Raw genomic sequence first — 16,524 nt, forward strand, 5'->3', positions numbered from 1 at the left:
AGAAGAAAAAAGAAGCCCCGGACGCCAGCCAGAACTTGCCTCTCAAGAAGAGATTGCGCACAGTTCTGACAATTTGTCAGACCACCCAGCTGCACAGACTGGGACAGAGACACTGCGTCAGTGGCTCGTGACCACACCCCGACCGGGCTGCTCAGTACACAGACCTCTTGCCCTCTACTGTATCTGAGCCTAAATCTCAGGTCAGGAACCTGAAAGATGAGCCTTTATGGGAGGGTCACCAGACCTTTTCCCAGTGTGGTCACCTCAAACAAATCTCCTTTCTCTGCTTTCCTAAGCTTTAAAAAAAAAAAAAAAAAATTGTGTGGGGGCTGGAGAGATGGCTCAGAGATTAAGAGCACTGTCTGTACTTCCAAAGGTCCTGAGTTCAATTCCCAGCAACCACATGGTGGCTCACAACCATCTACAATGAGATGTGGTGCCCTCTTCTGGCAGGCAGGCACACATGCAAGCAGAATGTGTATAAATAATAAATAAATAAATATTTTTTAAAAATTATGTGTGTGTGTATTTGCTCAAATGTGTGAGTGAAAGAATAACAAAAGAGATGGGGGGTTGGTGCGGGCACGTGTGCAGAAGGTGTAAATGCTCTACAGAGGCCAGGAAAAGGTGTTGGATCTGCTGGAGCTGCAGAGGTTGCCATGAACTCAACTCCTGTCCGCTGGGAGAGCAATGAGTGTCTGTCTGAACCTCCTAAGCTATCTCTCCAGCCCTATCCCTGATTTTTTTTAGTTTTGTTTTGTTTTGTCTTTTTCAAGACAGGGTTTCTCTGTGTAGCCTTGGCTGTCCTGGACTCTGTAAACCAGGCTGGCCTCGAACTCACAGCAATCCTCCTGCCTCTGCCTTCCTAGTGCTTAGATTACAGGCGTGCGCCACCACACCTGGACCTTCTCTGCTTTCTCACTATCCTCTTTTTAAATAGCTTCTTAAGGCCGAGCGGCAGAGCTCAGCTCCATAGGGATGCTGGAGCCCAGGCACTAGTACTAAAACCTCCAGCAACACCACTGCCTCTGAGGCTCGTGGCCAGGAACCACCTTCAGTGGAAGTGAAGCACCAGGCAGGGAAGAGGAGACCAGAGGGAGTGAAAGACACACAGCTTTTTAATAGCAGCAAGGTGAGCACACTTGACCCATCGATACCCGTGCATTTGAGGGGACATGAGGCTGGGAAAAGCACCAATGTGAGGGCATGTTGTGTCCAGAGGTGGGAATAAGGCAGGAATGGGAAGTCCTTCAGTGCATCTGCTGGGTGGCAGAACCCCCAGTGTGGCAAACATGGGAGTCATGCCCCTTGATAACACAATCAGGGGAGAGAGAGGCAAGACCGGTGATGGGGCTGCAGGGCAATTTGGCCACTCACATGCCGTCCCCTTAGTCCTTCTAGGCAGAGGGAGAAGTGACATGCTCCATATCCAAGTCCAAGCATCAATTCACTATATTTGACCCTGGGAATCCTAGGCTTAGGGCTCTGGCTGGACCTGTTGGGGGTAGAGGGGAGCACAGTTGTACCCATTGCTTTGACTGCAAAACCAAAGGGATCTTGCCAGAAAGAGTTGTACAAGCCAGGAAGCCACAGAGAGGGCTAGTGGTCCCACAGCTAGGTAACAGCTGTCAGTTTCTCAGTGTCCAGAGCCTCCCAGCTGCTCCAGAAGGGTCTTGACCTCACTCTCCACTCGAAGCAGCTGAGCCTTGCGCCAAGGATTAAGGGTGGCCCCTCGGCTATCTTCCAGATCCCGGAGCAGCATCTTGAGATGGCGCTGGACCCGGACCGGGTCCCAGCTGTTGAGGTTGCGCTGGACTTCACTCAGGATCATTGACCAGTACTCAGACACTGCTGCCCCCTCTGTCAGCGAGGCCACAACCCGGGCACCACCTTCGCCGGAACCCCCCAAGTCCCGCAGGACCTGGCGGCCCTCTGAACTCAGCTCATTGAAGTAGAGGCTGGTGGGAAAGAGATGGGAGGATGTCATTCATCAGGCGTTTGAGAGGAAAGGCCCAAGGAGGATAGGCAGAGAGCCAGAAGGCCTTATAACCCCTTCAGGATGCTGACTGGGAGGGGACAAGCGTCTGTAATAAGGTCTGGGGCTGCAGCTCAGGTGGTCAAATGCTCAGCAGGCACAAGCCCTAGCTAGTAGGGTCACTCCCTAGCACCACAGAAAGAATCTGCAATAAGCCAGAGACAGAAGTAGAAGTCAATGGAAAATTTTAGTGTGACCAGAGACAGTGGTCCCTGGGAGAAATGGTGGTAGGAAAACGAAACAGGTTAAGGGACAGTCACAGAGGATGTGGGTTGGCTCAGGACTTGGTAAACCAGGATCAGAGAGGGAGCACAAACAGCAGGCTCAGGTCCAGAGCACCCCATGCTTAGGGAGATAAAATGAAGAGAGGGGAAAAGCAGGGCTTGGAGCCTGGGGGGAGCCAGGGGGGTTGGGGGGCATGAGAAGACTTACTGCAGCAGCTCCAGGGAAGGGTGCTCCCGAGCAGCCTTGGCCAAGGCCAGAGCCACTGTGTCACCAGCACCATTGTAGGCCACATTCAGTTCCTGCAGTTGTCTGTTGCGGTCCAGCTGGGCAGCCAGCAGCTCCAGCCCCTTGTCTCCAAGGTCAGTGTGCAGGAGGGACAGGTGTGTCAGGGAAGTGTTTCCTGCCAGCCCCTCCATCAGCAAGGCAACCCCCGAGGCGGTCAGTGGGTTGTTGGACAGCCTAAGGGCCACAGGCAAGGCAAGGTTGGGGCATGGGGCACTGTAGATACCCAAGCTGGCACATCTGGGTTGGGAGCCAGCCTGGACACAAAAATGAGGTCCAGGTGAGGGGACAGGGAAATGAGGAGTGGCCACTGCCTGGGGGGGGGGGGTAGGGGTGGGGAAGCCGGTTTCTTCTCTCTTCTATTTCTCTAACTTCCGGGCTCTCCATTCTTCCTATTAGTCCCCTTCCTACACCTTTCTTTACAGCCTCTCTAGCCTTCGGTCCTCCCTTCTCTCTGGTTCTACCATCTTTCTGCCACCCCGACCCTTTTCAAGACAAAAATACAATCCATTTACTTATATTGTGCGTGTATGCCTGTGGGGGTAGGGGAGGGGAGGGAGCCGAGGCGGTCAGAGGACAACTTGTGGGAACTGGTTCTTTTCTTCCAACCAATGTGAGTATCTGGGTTCCTAGGAAATCAGCTAAGATCTTGGGAGCAACTGGAGAGTATTCAGCCCTATGGGAGTCTGCAGGGATCAGTGGCTCTGTTGCCAGGCAACAGCCTTCCTGTCCCCCAGGCTGTTATTAGCCTGTTATTAGCCAGAGAAAGGCTTTCTTATTGCCTACTCCTGGTGTCTTCCTTGTTCCTTTCTTTATACTTATTTTTGTTTGTTTTTGAGACTAGGTTTCTCTGTTATAGCCCTGGCTGACTTGGAACTTGCTCTCTAGACCAGGTTGACCTTCAACTCAGATCTGCTTCTCTTTCCCTCCCTAGTGCTGGGGTTAAAGGTCATATGGCACCACCTTGCTCCTTTCTTTCTTTTTTTTTTTTTTTTTTGGTTTTTTTTCGAGACAGGGTTTCTCTGTGTAGCCTTGGCCATCCTGGACTCACTTTGTAGACCAGGCTGGCCTCGAACTCACAGCGATCCGCCTGCCTCTGCCTCCCGAGTGCTGGGATTAAAGGCATGCGCCACCACGCCCGGCTTTCTTTCTTATTTTTAAGATTTATTTAATTTAGCCAGGCGTGGTGGTGCACGCCTTTAATCCTAGCACCCGGGAGGCAGAGGCAGGCAAATTGCTGTGAGTTCCAGGCTAGCCTGGTCTACAAAGTGAGTCCAGGACAGTCAAGGCGAACACAGAAAAACCTTGTCTCAAAAAAACAAAAAAAGAAAAAAGAAAAAAAGATTTATTTAATTTTGTTTTTGTTTTTTTGAGACAGGGTTTCTCTGCGTGTATCCCTTGGCTGTCCTGGACTCACTTTGTAGACCAAGCTGGCCTCGAACTCACAGGGATCCACCTGCCTCTGCCTCCCAAGTGCTGGGATTAAAGGCACCCAATTTATTTAATTATTATGTATACAGTGTTTCACCTGCATATACACCTACATGGCAGAAGAAGGTACCAAATCAGTGGTGGCACATTCCTTTAATCCCAGCACTTGGGAGGCAGAGGCAGGTGGATCCCTGTGAGTTCTAGGCCAGCCTCATTTACAGAGCGAGTTCCAGGCCAGCTAGAGCTGTTACACAGAGAAACCCTGTCTCGAAAACAACAACAACAACAACAAACAAACAAACAAACAAACAAAATCTCATTATAGATGGTTGTAAGCCATCATGTCATTGTTGGGAATTGAACTCAGGACCTTTGGAAGGCAGTGCTCTTAACCTCTGAGTCATCTTTCCTGCCCCACTTTGCTCCTTTCTGATGCTTGTAACAGACCTGGCCTGGGGGACCACCCAGGGCCTAGACAACCTCTTAACTAGAGCCAAGGCAGCCATGGTGTTCATCACGTCTGAGGCCAGAGTCTCCCACTAGGCCCCTGCTAGGACACTCACCGAAGAGTGGTGATCTGGCATTGATCATGTAACAGCAGGTCTCGGAGGTCCCTGCAGGCCTCAGGGCCCAGACTGTTGAGTTGCAATCTGGAGGGGAAGGTGGCCAGAGGGGGAAGGCAAGAGACCAAGAAAGCAGTTCAGCCTGGGATCTTCTCATGGACTGTGCCCCGCCTCCCAGCCTGCCTCCTGCCATGCCATCTACACTCACCCACCTCCTGGTGCTCCAGTTACCTCTGCCCGTACCTTCTCCATCCCACCCTGCCGTGCTCTGCTCTGTCAAGGGACATGAGCTGGAGGTTTGTGAAGGGACTGCAGGAAGGCAGGGACCTTGAGAGAGGGAGCCTGCTTTGAGGGTCAGGTCGGGATCTGCACTTGGAGAGAATTAGCTAGACTTGAGAGCTTTGGTTCCCACTACAGTGGGCTGTTGTAGAGCGAGGCTTCTCCGTGTGCTGTCCCTCCACCCCACCTCCTTCTTTTTTTTATTTTGTTTTTGTTTTGTTTATTTACTTGTTTTGGGTTGTTGTTGTTTTTTTTTTTTTTTTTTTTTTTTTTTTTTTTTTTTTTTTTGTGGATTTTCTGTTTTGTTTTGTTTTTGTTTTTTTGAAACAGGGTTTCTCTATGTGCAGCCATGGCTGTCCTAGACTCCCTTTGCAGACCATACGGGCCTCAAACTCACAGAGATCCTCCTGCCTCTGCCTCTGCCTCTGCCTCCTCCAGTGTGCCACCACACCCAGATCCTCCTCCTTTTTCTTGAGACAAGATCTTACATAGCCCAGGCTGGCCTGGAATTCACTGTGTAGCTCAGGCTGGACTCAAACTCACAGCACTCCTCCTGCGTAGTTTTTTTTTTTTTTTTTTTTTTTGGATGCTGGGATTACAGGTGTGTGTTGCCTGGCAGACCTCTTTTCTTTATAAAGTACCTAGCCTTAGGGAGTGCTATAGCAACAGAAAGCAGGCTCATACATGTCCCCTGACCCTCCTCCATCCTCTAGCCTAGCACCTTCTCTTCACTGCCTCCCCTACAACCGCCTCCTGCCTTTATGCTTGTGGGTAAGGAATAGTCCTTACCCCAGTTTCCGGGCACGCAGGAAGACAGGCATGAGGGTGTGCAGCCCAGCAGGATCCAGCTGGCAGGAGGCCAAGTTCACCTCATCCAGAGGGTGCTTCCCACTTCCCAGCACAGCGGCTACCACTGTGCACTTAAGGGGTGTCATGCGCACACCTGCTAAGTTGAGCTGCCGTAGGGAGCCAAGCACCTCAGCCGAGAAGCGCTGGTTCTGGAACTCATAGTGGAAGAAGAGATGGTCAAGAAGCTCCGAGGGGGGCAGCACCTGCCGGCCCAGCTTCCCCAGTTTCTTCTTGATGGCCTGCGCATTTTCCAGGGCATCCAGGTTCTTGATGGGACAGCCAAGCTGAGCCAGCACCGCCCGGTTATGGGCAGAGAGAAGTCCCCCCATGAACATGGGAAAGAGCTCAAAGACTTCATCCTCAGGGGGCTCATCTGGGTGGCGCCGCGGGCCCTCCACACCCAGGATGCTGGCACCCATCTGATCCAGAACATCATCATTGTAGTAATCCTCCTCCCGGAACATCTCCAGCACCATGGCCTGGGCCACAGCCTCCCGACTCTTACTCACCATGCGCCCAAACACTCGTGGAACCACCTGGAAAAGAAGCGCAGGAGGGGGTGTGGCCTCTCACACATCCAACCAGCCTTCAAGGCTCAACTAAGATAGCGGCACTGCCCCTCCAGCTGTTCTAACCTGGCGATCTCCCCTTGAGCTCACAACACCACTTGTCAGATCTCGGCTACTCCTCCTTGCTGGAAAACTCTCCATGATCCCCCCCCCCCCCCCCCCCGCCACTGCCTGTGAGGTAAACCCCAAACATTTAGCCTTGGAATAGGAAGCTTTTCATGATCTGGCCCCAAACTGACTTTTGTAGGCCCATCTCTCAAACGCTTGTCTCATGCACTCCAGATGGTAGGGATCTCTTTCTTTTCCCCGGGGTACCAATTCATTTTCTGGTCCAGGTGGTGGTGGGAAAGCATGAATACATACAGTTGACCCTCCACAGGGAGGGAGTTGGTTCCGGATCCCTCGTGGATATCAAATGTGCCTGGATGCTCAAGTCCCGTATGTAAAACGAGTTAGTATTTGTGCATATAGTCTATGCACACCCTACTGTATATTGAATAATCTTTGGACTACTTGAAACACTTAATAGAATGTAAAGGCTAAATATAGAATGGTTATGTGGGATTATTTGTGCTAGATAAACAGTACTATACCGTGTTGACAGGGACCTGTGTATGTTTACTACAGATACTTTTTGTGGGGGCAGTATTGGGGATTGAACCCAAGGCTTCAGGCATGGTGAGTGCCCTCAGTCATGGCACTACACCCCCTTCAGCTACACCTGGTTTTGTTTTATTTTGTTTCTTTATATTATGTGCATGAGAGTTTTGTCTGCAGGTATATATGTGCATCATGTGGGTGTCTGGTGCCTGAGGAGGTCAGAAGAGGACATTAGAGCCTCTGGAACCAGAATTATGGATGGTCGTGAGCCACCACACGGGTACTGGGAATGGAACCCAGGCCCTCTGCAAGAACAAGTGCTCTTAACCACCCAGCCAGCTCCCTGGCCCCTTGGATTTCTTTTAAAGGTTGTTTGTGTGGTTTTTTTTTGGTTTGTTTGTTTGTTTGTGTTTTGGTTTTTTGAGACAGGGTTTCTCTGTGTAGCCTTGGCTATCCTGGACTCACTTTGTAGACCAGGATGGCCTCGAACTCACAGGGATCTGCCGCCTGTGCCTCTCAAGTGCTGGGATTAAAGGCGTGCGCCACCATGCCTGGCATTAAGGTTTTTTATTTATTTTTATTATTTATTTATTTTTAATTATATATGTGTGTATAGGTGTGTGCAATTTTTTTCAAATCTTTCCCTCTGTCCTTTCTTGTTTTTTTTTTTAAAGATTTATTTATTATTATGTATACATTCTCAGCCTGCACGCACACTTGCAGGCCAGAAGAGGGCACCAGATCTCATTGTAGATGGTTGTGAGCCACCATGTGGTTGCTGGGAATCGAGCTCAGGACCTCTGGAAGAGCAGCTAGTGCTCTTAACCACTGAGCCATCCTTCCAGCCCTCTTGTTTTGTTTTTTAAGACAGGCTCTTGGCAGTAGGTGGTGGCACACACCTTTAATCCCAGCATTTAGGAGGCAGAGGCAGGTGAATCTCTGAATTTGAGACCAGCCTGTTCTACACAGCAAGTCCCAGGACGAAGAAGAAGAAGAAGGAGGAGGAGAAGGAGGAAGAGGAGGAGGAGGAGGAGAAAAAGACAAGCTCTTACTGGTGGAGTCCACTCCAGTCTTGTCCTTCCTGGTTTAGCCTCCAGGGTACTGGGATTACAGGCAGTTGCCACTAGGCCCTAATAGTTAAATATTTTCTTGTTCTTGATCCTCTTTCTCCTCTTGTCCTTCCCTTGAGACAAGGTCTTGTGTCCCAGGCCTATATAGCTGAAGATGACTATGGATTCCTGATCCCCCTGCCTCCACCTCCCAAGTGCTGGGACTACACACACACATGACCACATCTGGTTCATACATTTGCAATCTGCACTGGGACGGATGCACAGCTGTGGAACCGCAGATGCAAGGGCTGACTTTCGGGCTCGCGGTTGGAGAGCAGGCTGGGTGTTACAATGTATCAACACTCTAAACATCCTGACCATCAGAGCAAGCATGGTGGGCGTGGTTTCTGCTGCCTCGTGGTCCTGCGTGGTAAAGCCCCTGCCACCCTCAGTGTCTCCACCCCAAGCTTCCACCCCTGCTCCTATGCTCCCTTCCTGCCACCTTTTCTTGCCCTTCTCAGCAGGCTCCCCCTCCTTCAGAGCCTCCATGAAGCTAGAGTTCCTGCCACCCCAACTGTCCCCTAGGCTAATCCTATGAAAAAGATGTTGAAAGGCTCTTCCAGAAAGCTTTCCTGACCACTCAAAGCAGGCTCATCTATCTCTCTTGGAACATCAGAACTTGGCTCAGAGGCTAAGAGCACTGGCTGCTCTTCCAAAGGTCCTCAGTTCAATTCCCAGCAACCACATGGTGGCTTACAACCATCTATAATGAGATCTGGCACCCTCTTCTGGCCTGCCGGCTCACATGCAGGCAGAATACTGATAAATAATAAATAAATAAATAAATAAATAAATAAATCTTTAAAAAAAAAAAAATCAGAACTTCCCTTCTAGGCATTTATCATTCTCACTGTGTTGACATACTGACTTTTGCATTCGCTCTGCAAACTCAGAGAAGACAGGAACCTGCAGAGTCATTCACTGATTTCCCCACACACACCTAACACAAAGCCCAGCACAGCAGGTACTGAAATGTTTGACAGAGAAACAAGTTACATCTCAGAGGTTTGCTACGTCACCTCCCATCCTCACAAAGAAATAAAGTTGTTTGCTGGCACCCCCTCTGGTGTCTTAATTATTGCTCGGTTTTGAAATGTGAGGCTTTCACCTTGGAAGTGATGGTACTCGACATCGATCTGGAGACAAGACCAGAAAATGTCACCTTGTGAGGACGAGTCAATAAGATCATCATGGAAGGGCTTACAGTGAGGTTCAGGGTTAGAGAGCATTGGCCAGGCACGTGTAGGGCCCAGGCCCAACTCCAGGTCAGGAAGAGGAGGTGGAGGAGGAAGACAAAGAAGAGGAAGAAAAAGGTAGGTTCATGAAGAACAGATGCAATCAACCCTCCTCAAGGCTAATTCTCCCTCTGAGAAGACTTGAGACATGACTTCAAGACAAACTGGAGAGCTCGCAATCCCACAGGGGACCAGCGTTTGCATCCACTGATTCCATGGCTTCAGCAGTGGCCATAGCCTTTCTGTCTGAGGCAATGGTATAAGAGGATCAGGCCACCTAGGCCTATTAATGTTTATGTTAATTATTATTATTAGTATGTGTGCATGTGTGTGTGTGTGCGCGCGCGCGCGCGCGCGCACGCATGTGTATGTAGAGTCCAAGGACAACTCTAAGGAGTTGGTTTTTGTTTTTGTTTTTAGGTTTGTTTGTTGTGAGACAGGGTTTCTCTGTGTAGTCCTGACTGTAGACCAGGCTGGCCTCAAACTCAGAGATCCACCTGCCTCGGCCACCTGAGTGCTGGGATTGAAGGCATACACCACCACCCGGCTCTGCCTCTGCCTCTTGAGTGTTGGTGTTAAAGGTATAAACCAGGCCAGGCGGTGGTGGCACACGCCTTTAATCTCAGCACTTGGGAGGCAGAGGCAGGTGGATCTCTATGAGTTCGAGGCCAGTCTGGTCTACAGAGCGAGTCCAGTAGAGCCAAGTCTACACAGAGAACCCCCCCATAAGATATAAGCCATTATGCCTGGTGCCCTCCTTCTACTTTTATTTGGGTTCTGAAGGTCAAGCCCTGGCCTCTAGGATTGAAAAGTAAGCCTCTTTATCTGCTGAGACATTCTGCCAGCCCCTGTTTTTATATTTTACAATTAAACATCACTTACTAAGTGCCAGAACCAAAGGATTAATTAATTAATTGCCTTAAATGGTATCAATGAATAAACTCTGTTATTGCTCCATTTAACAGACAGGAATCTAGGGCAAGGCTACACAGCTAGCTGGTAGCAGAGCCTGGGATTGGAACTCAGGTCTCCAGGTTACTATATCTCATCTCTGTTCTTAATCTTTATGCTTTGTTGCCTTAAAAAAAAAAAAAAAAAGGAAAAGTTCGAGCCGGGCATGGTGGCACACCTTTTAATCCCAGCACTTGGGAGGCAGAGGCAGGAGGATTGCTGTGAGTTCGAGGCCAGCCTGGTCCACAAAGTGAGTCTAGGACAGTCAAGGCTACACAGAGAGACTCTGTCTGGGGAAAAAAAAAAAAAAAGGAAAAGTTCAGCTTTAGTTCTGCAGCACTAACCAGTGTGCTGCCTTCTCAAGACACCGGAGTTAACTAAGTAAGGGGACAGCAGCTGTCACAAACCCTGAGTCCAAATCTTAGCTGTTCTACTTGCTGCCAACATGACATTAGACAAGCTCTAAGTTTTCTCAACTATTTTTTTCATTTGTGTGTTTACACGTTTGCATGTGTGCAGGCACCCATGTGGGGGTGCGTGTGCACATGTGTGCCTGAGATTAATCCTAGGAATTATCCCGAATCACCTTATTCTTGGGGACGGGGGTCCCTGAATCAGATTGTGAGCTCTCTATCCAGCTTGCTCTAGGGATCCGGTGTCTCAGCCTTCCAGGGGGAGCCATGGGAGGTCTGCCACACTCACTCAGCATTTTCGTGGGTTCCAGAGATGTGAACTGAAATCCTGATGCTTGACCGGCAAACATTTTACCCACTGAACCATCTCTCCAGCCCCATTTTATCAACGAGGTTCTGGCAGCCTTATCCTCTCCAGATCTCCTGGGCTGATGAGGCTGCCTCTGAAGCATCTGGCAGATGTCAGCAGAGACGGGCGCCTCCATCTCTAAGGAACCTCCCACATCCGCTCTGCTCACAGCGTCGCCCTCAGGCCTGCTGGCTGATTTCTGGAGTGGACCTGCACCCAGGATGGACTGTCCTAAACCAATTACCTGTGCCTTTCATCCTCCCAGTACAAATGAATAAATGGCATCTGCGTTATAAACCTGTCTCCAGCAATTGAGTTAGCATGAGTCATTGTTCCTGGGGCCGAATCGCCTCTGAAGGAGCAGGCATAATTGAGTTTCTGAGCATGGGGTTACTGGGCATGTAGCTCTGGGGTAGGCCATTTTTCTAGCATGCGCAAGGCCCTGGGCTCAATCCCTAACACCACAAAAAAAGAAAGGGGAAAAAAAAAAAAAGATTCTGGGCCTCCGAACTAGGTTGACCCAGCGTGCCTCCCAGCAGCCAAAGTTAGGAAAAAATGGAAGAAGAAAAAGAAGAAGAAAAAAAAAATCCATGCAAGATTGTTTCAAATGTCCCTGTAACCTCAAGTCCCCTCTTAGCCCCGCCCCCCCAGAGTCTTCCTGTGGCTCCTTTCTCCCCAGTCTTTACAGCTCAATCCCACTAAGAGCTAATTTCTCAGAAGCTTCACGGCTATGCAAGAGGCAGCCTGTAGCCACTGGGCAAAGAGCAAGGAGTGATACAGATTCATGGGGATCCTTGGAGGGATGAGCAAGGTGTGTGTGTGTGTGTGTGTGTGTGTGTGTGTGTGTGTGTGTGGTGTGTTGGGTGATATTGGGTGTGTATTGGTAGTATTGGGGGGGTGTTGAGGTACGTTGAATGTTGATGTGTGTGTATTTTGAGTGATATTGGGTGTGTTGGGGGGATGTTGTATGTGAGTGTGTGTGTGTGTGTGTGTGTGTGTGTGTGTGTGTGTGTGTGTGTTGAGGGCAGGGATCGTTACCTTGAGCAAGTTGAACAGCAGAGGCAGAATCCGCAGGGGCAGCAGCTTGGCCACGATGCCCAATACCAGGCTGACATCCTCCCCAACACGGCCCACAAACTCAACCACTTCTTTGCCCACCCGCTGGAGGGCGGTCTTACGCAAACCCAACACAATGTAGAGGGCAGCCAGGTATTCCTGCATGGCGGGCACGGTGAATACGAAGGTGCCCAGGTGCCCCTGTTCCACACACGGGGCCAGGAAAAACCTCAAGGCATCCCGGCGGAAGATCTGCAGCAGCTGAAACTCCTCCTCGGTCTTGATGCCAGCTTCCAGGCAGCCACGGACATCCTCTTCAGAGAAGTAGGTCTTGCGGGAGGACACCCCTTCGTAGGCCAACTTGCCCATAGTTCGTGCTGCGTAGGCCATCAGGGATAAATTGGAGGAGTGGGTGCCATCCAGTGTTTCCCCGCTAAAGTTCAGACGCAAGAAGCTGGTATAGATGCTTGTGAGGGTCTGGCCAGCCGGGGTAGGAGCATGCAGGAAGTGTAAGGTAGCACAGACAAGCCAGCAATAGGAGGGCAGGAAACAGGCAGCGGCAATCTGGTGGTGCCCCTCTAAGTTTCGGGACAGCATCTGAATCAAGTTGTCCCGCTGAGCAGGTGTGGCGGAGATACCTGCACCCCCTGCACCGTACCCACAGTCGGGCTGGTTAAGGCGGAGCTGGAAGTAGAGCTTCTGCAGGTTGGTATCAGAGAAGCCACAGATCTCACCATAGCGGCCCACATATTTGCTAGGGATACGGCCAATGGCAGAGGGCCGGGTGGTTACCAGAATGCTGGCCTGCAAAGGATATGGTTAAAGGTTAAGAAAGAAACTTCTCAAAAAAAGAAAAGAAAAGAAAAAAAAAGAGGGGCTGGAGAGATGGTTCAGAGGTTAAGAGCACTGGCTGTTCTTCCAGAGGTCCTGAGTTCAATTCCCAGCAACCACATGGTGGTTCACAACCATCTATAATGTGATTTAATGCCCTCTTCTGGCCTGCAAGTGTTACATGCAGGCATAACACTGTATATATAATAATAAATAAATCTTTTTTTAAAAATTAAAAAAAGAAGAAAAAAGAAAGAAAGAAACTTCTGCATCTCAGTCGGGCATGGTGGCACACGCCTTTAATCCCAGCACTCGGGAGGCAGAGGCAGGCAGATCGCTGTGAGTTCGAGGCCAGCCTGGTCTACAAAGTGAGTCCAGGAAGGCCAAGGCTACACAGAAAAATCCTATCTCAAAAAACCAAAAACAAAAACAGAAACTTCTGCATCTCAAGAAACCTGACTGTCTTAAGCCTCTAAAGATGGAGGGTCCAAGAATGAAAAAGACCAGAGTTATCAACTTTATAACTAATGGCATTGGGCATGGTGGCGCATGCCTTTAATCCCAACACTCAAGAGGCAGTGTCAGGTAGATCTGAGAGTTCAAGGCCAGCCTAGTCTAAATAGTGATCTTCAGGCCAGCCAGAGTTACACAGAGAGAACCTGTCCCAAAAAATCATCAATACCAATTATTGATTGTCTACTATTGTCCAGGGCACAGAGCTCAGCAGTTTATACGTAGTATCTCACTTAACCCAAACTGAACAAGGACAGAAGAACACAAGAATTTGGGAAGGTGAGTGACTTGCTCAGGGTCACACATTTAGAAAGTGGAGGGGCCAGGGGCAAACTAACCCAGGTGCTGTCCTACTCAACAATCATGTAGGCCAAGAACATGAGATTCCCTATGGGGGCCCTGGAGAGATGGCTCAGAGATTCAGAGCACTGGCTACTCTCCCAAAGGTCCTGGTGTTCAATTCCCAGCAACCACATGGCGGCTCACAACCATCTCTAGTGAGATCTGGTGCCCTCTTCTGGCCTGCAGGTGTACATGCAGGCAGATCACTACGTACATTATAAATAAATCTTTTTTTTTTTTTTTTTAATCCCTATGGGGCAGGTTAAGGGGCAGCAGTGGCAGGGTGTGTCAAGGAACAACCTACCTCAGGGAGCATGTATTTGCGAAGCAGGTTGACCATGATGGCAGCTGGTGCTCCGGGTTCTTCTGGGTCATTGCAAAGCCCTGTGCCTGCCAACCGGAAGTCAAGGTTGAGATGCTCCAAGCCATGGAGCACAAAGAGCAGGCGGGATCCAGCAGCGGTCATCAGGGGCAATACCTCCTTCAGGTCTTTGTAACGCTGGGTCACGAGTTGGCACAAGGAAGCTGGGGTGGGGCCCAGGGATGACAAGTCCTCACAGGAGAAGGGGATGAGCAGCTCAAAGGCCGGCAGTCTCCCGTAACACCAGTCTAGCACCATTTTGCGTACCAGCGTGCTTTTGCCAGTACCCACGGTCCCATACAGCACCACTGTCTGCACGCGGCGCCCACAGGCATCTGGGTCAAAGAGATGAGACAGAGCCAGTGGGGGAAGCCCTGCATGGGTTTGCTGATGCCCCGTGGCCAGCTCTGTGGATGGGCGAAGCAACTCATCTGGGGTGCTCTCGCGGATCACAGGGTCAACGTGGACCGTGTCTAGAGCAAAAGTTGGTCCAAACTGGCGCTCCTCTCTGGGCAGCCGGCTAAACCACTCAGTGAGGTTCCGGCGATGCCTTTGGAGAGCTTCTGTATGAAAAAGCACAGGACCTTTGTTAAGACAAGGGACTGGGGATCCTGGCTCTTTGGGCAAGCCAGGGTGGTTGTAGGCCAAAGTAGAGAGTCAGCACTGAGAGCCTAGAGATACGGGATCCCATTGTAGAGTGGGCACATGGAACTTATTCTCTTAACCAATAGATTACTCAAAAGGTTTAGAGTCCCATGACAGAAAACATAGAGCCTTTGAACAAATTCTGATAAGCCTGGGCTGACTGGCTTCTTGATTTTATGGCTGAAGGTAGGGAGAGAAAGTCTCTGTGACTGCTTTGTATAGGGTCCATGTGCACAGATGACGGGAGGGAGGGATACTGGGAGGGAGGGGCCATTGGTAGATGACAGCAGTGGCTCCTCTGTGCCTTCCTCATCCTCCTTCTCCTCCCAGGCACCTCTCCCCTCCACACCCCTCCTTTACCAGTAGCAGAGACAGTCCTGAACAGCTGTCCATGCCTTCCTGGTGGGGGAGCACTGTTTGCTGAGTTTCCATGGTGACGGATAAAGGTCCTGGAAGCAAAGACAAGGGATGATCTGAGGTTTAGAACTGGGCTCAACCCTGGCATTAGCTCAGTCCAGACCAGTCCAGTCTGCATTTTCTAAGATGAGCCCGGGACTGAGGCCTGGCCTCTCCATGCCTAACTGCTGCCTGCTTTAGACTCAGACTGGCCCCTCTGCCCATCTATCCCATTCCCCACCATCATGCATACCTACATGATGGAAGCCAACTTCCTCTAGATCCTTGCAAGTTGCCTCTCTACCATCCCCACCCCAAGAACCCCACCCTTTTCTCCCAAGGGATCAGGACAGTGCCCCAGCCTGACTATCCCCATCTCCTGAGCTATGTCTAGCTATGTTCTGAGGCCTGACACCCAGGTCTCACCTTGGGGGCCCACAGGGATGCACCCCTTTAAAGGGCCAACTCCAGTGGATCAGGAAGGAGATATGCTCACCTACAAAGACAAGAAAGAGGCAGCATCTGCAGACCCATGCACGTTTCCCCACTAATGCACACCTCAACACTGACATCAAGCCCCACTTCTATTTGCTCTTATAGCAGCATGCGCTATTCCTGAATAGCTATTATTATGCAATCTTCTAGTTAGCCATATGATTATTTGATTATCATCCATTTCCCCCTCCGTGAGAGCAGGGTTCACATCTGGTTTTGTTGACAATTATATACCAAAAACCTAACCCACGGTCTGGTACACAGCCAACAGGCAGCTAATGTCTTGGAGAAAAAAAAAAAAAAATCAGATTGAAACAGCTAGAAGGGGCCCAGCTCAGCTCCCTTGTCTTTTTCCCTTGATGAGGCTCTGGGAGGCGAGGAGACATGCCCACGGGCACCAGCTGTGGCACCACACAGCTGGAACTTGTGCATCTGGTGTCTGGATCCCTGCTGTTTTGGAAGAACCATCTGGACCCTGAAGCAGATAGGAGGGGTCAAAACAGAAACCTCAGCTTCCTGCTTACCTGATAACTGGGGTGTTCTTCCCAGACCACGCCCCCACCTCATCCTAGGAAAGTTGGAGCCTGGAACACTTAGAACTACTTTCTTTCCTGTTCTCCTGCAAAAAGAAAAGTATGGAGATGGCTCAGTAGGTAAAGACTCCTACTACCAAGCCCGAGGACCTGAGTTCAATTCCAGGAACCCACCGGGTAGAAGAGAACTGTTCCCAAAAGTTGTCCTCTGACCACTGACCTTTGTACCCACACCCACACAATGAACAAATACATATCTAAATAAATGTATAAAAGAAAAACTTAAGGGGCTGGAGAGATGACTCAGAGGTTAAGAACACTGCCTGGTCTTCCAAAGGTCCTGAGTTCAATTCCCAGCAACCACATGGTGGCTCACAACCATCTATACTGAGATCTGGTGCCCTCTTATGGCATGCAGGCAAAAACACTGTATGGGTAATAAATAAGCAAATCTTAAAA

At 50.1% G+C, this 16,524-nt stretch overlaps 1 protein-coding gene across 1 annotated transcript; it reads right to left on the minus strand.

The window, feature by feature from the left end:
- Positions 1 to 1,388: 1,388 nt before the first annotated feature.
- Positions 1,389 to 16,524, minus strand: Nlrx1 (NLR family member X1). Its single transcript, XM_051156277.1, has 9 exons — positions 16,057 to 16,524; positions 15,464 to 15,533; positions 15,002 to 15,090; positions 13,940 to 14,559; positions 11,932 to 12,753; positions 5,605 to 6,200; positions 4,537 to 4,623; positions 2,468 to 2,719; positions 1,389 to 1,958 (listed from the first exon to the last, which is right to left on the minus strand). The coding sequence occupies exons 1-9, from the start codon at positions 16,097 to 16,099 to the stop codon at positions 1,637 to 1,639; spliced, it is 2,901 nt and encodes a 966-aa protein (XP_051012234.1). The 5' UTR covers positions 16,100 to 16,524; the 3' UTR covers positions 1,389 to 1,636.

This window comes from Acomys russatus, chromosome 14 (assembly GCF_903995435.1).
Source record: "Acomys russatus chromosome 14, mAcoRus1.1, whole genome shotgun sequence".
Classification (NCBI taxonomy): Eukaryota; Metazoa; Chordata; class Mammalia; order Rodentia; family Muridae; genus Acomys; species Acomys russatus.

Excerpts from the sequence above, each read along its gene's own strand:
- Nlrx1 (XM_051156277.1), bottom strand. The coding sequence starts at position 16,099 with ATGAGGTGGGGGCGTGGTCTGGGAAGAACACCCCAGTTATCAG. Across the intron at positions 12,754-13,939 it reads GCAAATACATGCTCCCTGAG|GCCAGCATTCTGGTAACCAC; the intron begins GTAGGTTGTTCC and ends TATCCTTTGCAG. Across the intron at positions 1,959-2,467 it reads CCTTCCCTGGAGCTGCTGCA|CCTCTACTTCAATGAGCTGA; the intron begins GTAAGTCTTCTC and ends CTTTCCCACCAG.